This window comes from Monoraphidium neglectum, assembly GCF_000611645.1.
Source record: "Monoraphidium neglectum strain SAG 48.87 unplaced genomic scaffold scaffold03280, whole genome shotgun sequence".
In the NCBI taxonomy this organism is placed as follows: domain Eukaryota; kingdom Viridiplantae; phylum Chlorophyta; class Chlorophyceae; order Sphaeropleales; family Selenastraceae; genus Monoraphidium; species Monoraphidium neglectum.
Window position 1 is genome coordinate 1 of NW_014010348.1, and position 6,789 is coordinate 6,789.

Below are 6,789 nucleotides of genomic sequence, written 5' to 3' on the forward strand. Positions count from 1 at the left end.
CACATACACACACACACACACACACACACACACACACATATACACACACACACACACACACATGCGCGCTCGCGTGCGCGTGCAAACACAATCAAACAGGACTGCTTCGGCGGCTGCACGGACGCTTCCCAGGGCTTTTACGGCGCTATGGATGAGGTGGGGGGTTTGGGGTTGGAATGGCTGCCGCCTGGCAGGGCCGGGGCACTAAATCGGCAACGGTCGGGCGGTTTTGGCACTGATGCAGGCACAGGCCACGGCGGCTTCCACGGGGGCGCGTGGGTGTCTTGAATTGTGCGAGATGAACCGTTGTGGGCGGTGGGCACTGGGGTGGCTGGCGCCAGGGGCAAAGGTGCTGCGAACCAGGGGTCAGATGGGAGAAACAGAACAGGAGGTAAAGCGGCGTCAGCCGGCCCACGCTTGACCGGCAGTCTCAGCCTAAAAGCCGAGCCCCGGTTCTCCCGATGGTACTCCTGACCTGCCAACCCCTCGGCTTCTCCTCTGGAACGACCCAGGTGCGCCTCTGGAAGGTCAAGCGCAGTCAGAGTGACATCATCCGCTCCATGCGCCTGGCATCGGGCCTGGAGAACCACGCAGACCTCGTGGCCTACTGGTGGGCTGTACTGCTCACCTTTGGGACACCGCCAGACTCTGCGGCTTGCTGCGCATGAGCGCCCGATTGCCAGCCGCAGCATTACCCACCAGTGCGCGTGGCTTGCAGCCACTCAAGCGTTGCACCGATGGGATGCTGCGCCGCCGCCTGCCGCTCCAGACCGTTGGCGGCTGTTGACATGATCAGAGGACTTGTTTTTTGCAAAGAGGCGCGCCTCTAGACTCCTGTGCTTCACAGCATATATGTGTTTATGTCAGGCTGCGATATCTCCTGTTGACGCCTATCTATTTCGTACTTCGATTCTCCCTACAGGAAGTTTGACGAGCCGGACAAAGATGGGGGCGAGTTCAGGGCGCACGTGGTGCGCGTTGGCGCGCATCAAAGCATTGACCGGGCCCCTGGGGCCAGACAACAGGGCCGTGCAGCAGGCCGGCGGGCCGGCTGGGCACACGCCTGCAGCGCTGAGCCGGCCGCTGGACCGCAGGCGTTGTGCACATCCCAATCTTCTGACGGCAATCCAGGGCCTTCCGTTCCATGCAGTGCTTGACCTCATGCATGCAATGCACATAATAATTTCCCCGGACCGCCCCGCCTCGAAACCCACAGGTGGCCAAGGACTCCTCTGGGAAGGGCAACGACCTGCATCTGGCGACGCCACCTCAGCGCGGCGACGTGGAGATCAAGCCCGCCGCCAACTCCCTGCGCACGGGTGCGGGCCGGGGGCGCCGCGCGGCGCCCGAGCGCTCCCGTTCAGATCGGGGAGAAGTGATGAATTTGAGAGTGGCTGGGTCCGCAACAGAGCTTTTCAAGGGGCATTTTTCCTGCAGTCCGGGCTCCTCTCTGCAGGTGCCACCCATATGTTGCGGCAGGGCGGAAGGCCTGCGAACAAGGGCAGCGCTCGACCCCTCTTCAGCAACCTCGACGCGACGTGCAGGCATGGCCCTGACGCATGTCCGCGCGCTGCCGCTGTCTGTGCGTGTTTGTGAAACCCACCCTGCAGGCCGGCTGGAGTTCAAAAACAACCTCGCGCTGAACAAGCAGACCAAGGGCATGCCCGAAAAGTCCTTCACGGTGGAGTTCTGGGCGCGCGGCCAGGCGCTGGACACGTCGGGCCGCACGCAGGCGAACGGGAGGGGGTGGGCTTTGTCGGGGAGGAGAGGGTGTGACGTCACTTGCGGTTGGGAGGGTTGAAATATGACAGAAGGCTTCGATTGTGGCGGATCGCGGGGCCGTGGTTGAGGGGCCCGAGGCGGGCGCCTCGGTGCCAGGCCTGCACGGTCCCTTGAGCCTGCTGCTTGAGCCTGCTGCCCTAGAAATCGGCGTTCCACCGTTTCCGCTCGTCAAACACATCTATTACGTCACATCCACACAGGCCTGCACGGTCCCTTGGTTGTGCACCACCCCCTGTAATTGCCACTCCTTCAAACCTAAACCCTGATGCCGGCCCTGCAGGATGTGTACTCTCAAATGTTCAGCTACGCAGCCCCCCGCGGCGACGACCCGGCGGCGGGCCCAGACTTTGCTGATGATGCGATCCGCATAGAAAGGTGTGTGTGTGTGTTTCTGTGTGTATTTGTGTGTGTGTGTGTGCATGTGCATGTGCATGTGTGTGTATGTCTATGTGTGTGTGTGTGTGTGTGTGTGTGTGTTGGGGGGCCGCGGTGGCTGGGCAACGGGCGAGTGCCCCCCGCCCGCCGCAACAGCCTCTGCTGCCGGCCTGCGCCTTGCCCTGCGGGCCGGCCCCAGCAGCGGCCGCCGAAAGGCGCTCTGTGCTTGACTGTCACCACCGTAACCTCCGCGCGGCAGGTACCTCGAGAACTTCCTGCTGACAGGCGGCACCTTTGGGAGCGACCACAGCACCGCCGGGGCCGTCAGCGTTCACATCAACAGCAACGGTGGGCGGGCGGCGACGGCGGGCAAGAATATGCGGGGGGGGGGGGGGCATCCCACGTCCCACCCTGTTTTTCCTGGGACGCGCCTTTCCCCTCTCGAACGGCCGCGATCCCACGAGCGCGCCGCCGCCGCCCGGATTGTGTCGTTTGAGCAATGTAGGGGGAGGGAGGGCGCGCGTGTGCGCCCGGACTGGCTTGCGGCGCGCGCCGGCCTGCGTTGAGGCTGAGTCAGCAGGCCCCGCATCACAGCGGATCTGGCAACGCTCAGACAAGCCGTGAACTGGGGTCGCGCCGCCGCCGCCGCTTATCTCCCCTTCAGCATTCCGACATGACGGCAATCTTGGCCCGTCCGGAACCTGTCTCACAGCAACTGACAGCAACCGACCGCAGCCGACTGAAACCGATCGCATCGGACCACAACGGACTGCAGCTGACCACACCTCACCGCACCCACCTCTCGCTGCTGCCCGCAGAGAACACGGACTCGACCCACGCAGAAAACTGGATCGACTTTGACGCGGGCTGGGTGGACGACAAATGGCATCACGTCGCGGTCACCTGGGACCACGAGGACGGCACCACGCGGCTGTACCTGGACGGAGAGCAGAAGACCGCCTTCTGGAAGAGCGAGTGCGTGCGCTGGGGGGGCGGCATGGTTGGCGTTTGGCCGCGCAAGACCGGTGGCGGCGGCGCCCGGGTCATCGGTTTGAGGGGGGGCCGACGCGGCACAGCGGGCCGGTGCGATCGGGTAGTCATGATCAACAGTGTCGCAACAGTTTCGCCCCGCTGCGAGGCCCCCGCCAGATTCATGTCTGTCCCACAAAGCTATGCATTGAAGGCCATGTTGCCCCGCCTGCATTGAGCCGGCGCACCCCCCCACCCCACCCTCAACACAACCGAGCGGGCGCTTCCGTCCCCACACTTCGCTCAAAATGATCCTCACAACACCCTCACCCCCCCCAGCCGCGGCGCCGTCGACGACAAGCCGGCCAAGGAGGGCGGCGTCGACCCCAAGGTCGCAGCAAAGACCACCCGCCGCGGCGACGGCGCGCTCGCGCTGGGCCAGGACCAGGACTGCCTGGGGGGCTGCTTCTCCCCCGCCAACGCGTTCGATGGCGAACTGGCCGTGGTGAGCGCTCCTCTCGAGGCCTTTGCGCGCCTCTGCGGCGACTGGCTTTTGTTCAGGTTCAAGTTGGGGTCAGGTGTCCGTTCTGCGTGTCTCGAGCTGTCTTTTGAGGGTGGTGAGGGCAGGGCTGACCCAGGTACGACAGGCCACAACGCGCCGGGCCAGGGCTAGGGCTAGGGCTGCCTGGGGCGCTGTTCAGCGCCCTCCCCCCAAAAACGCGTTTGACGGGGAGCTGGCCATGGTGAGCTGCCGTAATTGGTGCTTTCCCTTTTGGGTGGATGGCGCTCGTCCATTAATTCAGGGCCGGGTGTTTAATGTTGCCTGATTACAGCTGTTGTTCTTTTCGGGCGGGGGTTAAGCAGGGATGAGTCGCCGCGGCGTGCTGGGACAGGGCGGGGGCTGCCTGGGGGCTGCTTCTCCCCCGCCAATGCGGGTCCGCTATTGGGGAGCCGGCCGTGGTGAGCGCCCCCCTTGAGGCCTTTGCGCGCCTTTGTGAGGGCTTTGGGCACTTGCTGTTGCTTTCCCCCTTGAGGCGGCTGGCCTGCGTCCATATATTGAGGGCGGCGTGTTCGATCCTGCCTGTTTCCAATCGTGTTTTGTAGGCTTGGTATGTTTGAGGGACGGCCGGCGGGAGCGTGGTGGCTGTGAATGCCGCGGTCCAGCAGGGGAGTTGGGCGTGCCAGCGCGGTCACTTCTTGTGTGCGTCGTCGACCGCAGCTGACTAGGAGCCCAGCGCCGCACGCCGACAGAAAGGCGCGCTGCGCAATGCAATTGCACCTACCGCTTCGTGCTCAAAACATCCGTTCCTCGCCTCGCGCCTCGCGCCTGAAGCCCCGCACTGGCTGCGCTACAGCCTGTTTCTGCATCTTCCCTCTGCTTCTCACCCCCAGCCCGTCCCCCCTCGCCTCAACCCCAACCCCAACCTCATCCCCGACCCCATCCCCCCCTACGCGCCCCGGCAGCTGCGCGTGTGGGGCCGCGTGCTGACTCAGGATGACGTCAGACGCAACATGTGGCGCAACAGGCCCGACAACGAGGAGGGGCTGGCGGCGCTGTACGTGTTCGATACGGAAGGCGTGAAGGCCGTCGGCGCGGAGGGCGGCGCGGACGCGCTTGTGGCGGTGGACCGCACAGGTGGGGCCGCGGCGATGATGGGCTCGTGTGGCGATTCAGACTAGTGTTAAGTGCGTGTGTATGTGTGTGTGTGTGTGCGCGCGCGCGCGTGCGCGTGCGTGGACGTGTGCATGCGCGCGCGAAAAGCGCAGCTAGGGCTGCTGTTGTGGCGTCACGGGTGCTGCGACGTCGACGCCGGCCGGCCGCAGACGGGCGCCTGGCAGATCCCGCGGGGCGGGGCCGCCGCTCCGAGGCCCCCGCGCGTGCGCGCGCGCGCCGGACGTGTGATAGGCCCACGCGGCTGTGTCGACGCCGCCCTGATTCTGACCCTCCCGGCGCTGCCAGGCGGTGGTTGCTGACGTGGCGCTCCTGCCCCTCCCCTCGAATTTTGCATCACAAACAATGCCAGCCAGAGCCCACCAATGAACCAACCGCTGCCTGACCCCTCTCGCCCCCCCCCAAACAACACGCCCACGTTCTCAAACCCCGCAGCCAACCAGAACCACCTGCAGCTGCGGGCCAACCCCCCAGAGTGGGTCTACTCCTACGCGCCGCTCACGCTGCCGGACGGCACGCCCGGCGCCCCGCCGGCGCCCGGCAAGGCCGGCTACGCGATGCGCCTGCACGACAACCAGGCGCGTCGTTCTGGGCCCCCAACCCCCGCGCGCCGTCCCTTCACGCCCCACCATCAGCGGCCCGTCTGCTATGCCTTGCCCTGCGATCTGCCATTTGCGCTGTGCTGTCTGTGCTCTGCGCGGGCCGGAGAGTCTGGAAGCTGCCCCTGCCGCCCATCTTGCATCGCTGCTGCTCTGGTTTTGCATCCCCAGCACATCACATACACCCTGGACCGCCCGCCGGCGGTGTCGGCTCCGAAAGCGCAGCGCTCGCCCCCTTGCCGGCCAAGCAGCGCCCCGCAGCCTCGCAGCCCTTGCAGCCCAGCGAAAACCGCAGCCGGCCCCCACACCAGATCCCGACCCCGTGCCAGCTCACTCCCCAAGTGTCGACCCCCCATCTCCCAGTTCACCCGAACACAGGTCTAAACCCCGACGACCTGCCGCCCCCAACCGCCCCTAACCGCCTAACCCCAACCGCCTAGGTGCTCATGGTGCCCGAGTTCCACGACTTCCCCTCCACCGCGATCACCGTCGAGTTCTGGATGCAGTCCGTCGACACGTGCCGCCCCGGGGTGCCCTTCAGCTACGCCCACGGCCGCTACCAGCAGGAGGACAACTCCTTCCTCGTCCTCAACTATAACAGCTGGTGGGCGGTTTTGGTGGGGTTTCTGAATCATAACAGCTGGTGGGCCGTTTTGGTGGTGTTTCTGAATTATGACAGCTGGTGGGGGGTTCCTGGCGAGGGTCCTCAACTATAACAGCTGGTGGGCGGTTTCGGTTCCGGCGAATAGCGGCGGCCGCGCGCGGCGCGGGGCGCTCGATGCTCTTTCGACCGCCTGAGGTCGCGGGGGGCCCACCACCGGGGCCGCGCGGCCCCCGCGCCGGTCGGCGGCGGCCGCCCCCGCGTCACCGCCGGCGCGCCTCGACCCCTCTTCCTCCACGCCCTCTGTGCCGAGAAAGGCAGCGGCCAGCGGACCACCCGCGGGGCTCTGCAATCGCAATCTCTTTTGCTGACGGCCACAGCCAACCAGAGAGAAAACCCATGTATACCCGCCGCGATGACAAAACCTCTCCAGGGGCGTTTCCGTCATGGAAGACGAGGGGACGCTGGCAGACCATTTGTCGGGGGTTTCGGCCACCGACGGCCAGTGGCATCACGTGGCTGTCACATGGGAGTCGGCCTCGGGGCGCGTGCTGCTGTACCAAGACGGGCGCCAAGTGAGGGGGGCGGGGTTACTGCTTGCGAAAGGAAGGGGGCGTGGGGGATGTCATGCGGGGCTGGGGGTCGAGTCCGTGGTGTCGGTCGTGCCAGTGGTTGGGTGCGTTGATGCGTTTTTGTGTATGCAACACACGCACGCAGGCAGGCACGTTGACGCTGCTGCGCCAACGTGTGCGTGCGTGTGTGCGTGTGCGTGTGTGCGTGTGTGTGTGCGT

At 65.5% G+C, this 6,789-nt stretch overlaps 1 protein-coding gene across 1 annotated transcript; it reads left to right on the forward strand.

The window, feature by feature from the left end:
- Positions 1 to 147: 147 nt before the first annotated feature.
- On the forward strand, positions 148 to 6,001 carry MNEG_12507 (hypothetical protein; the record flags this gene model as incomplete). Its single annotated transcript, XM_014039021.1, has 13 exons — positions 148 to 156; positions 513 to 610; positions 923 to 971; positions 1,217 to 1,319; positions 1,611 to 1,681; positions 2,063 to 2,157; positions 2,417 to 2,505; positions 2,976 to 3,240; positions 3,466 to 3,631; positions 4,519 to 4,762; positions 4,951 to 5,004; positions 5,234 to 5,439; positions 5,838 to 6,001. Coding segments are annotated over 13 exons (1,613 nt in total), but the record flags the coding sequence as incomplete, so codon positions are not given.
- Between the last annotated feature and the right edge of the window lie 788 nt (positions 6,002 to 6,789).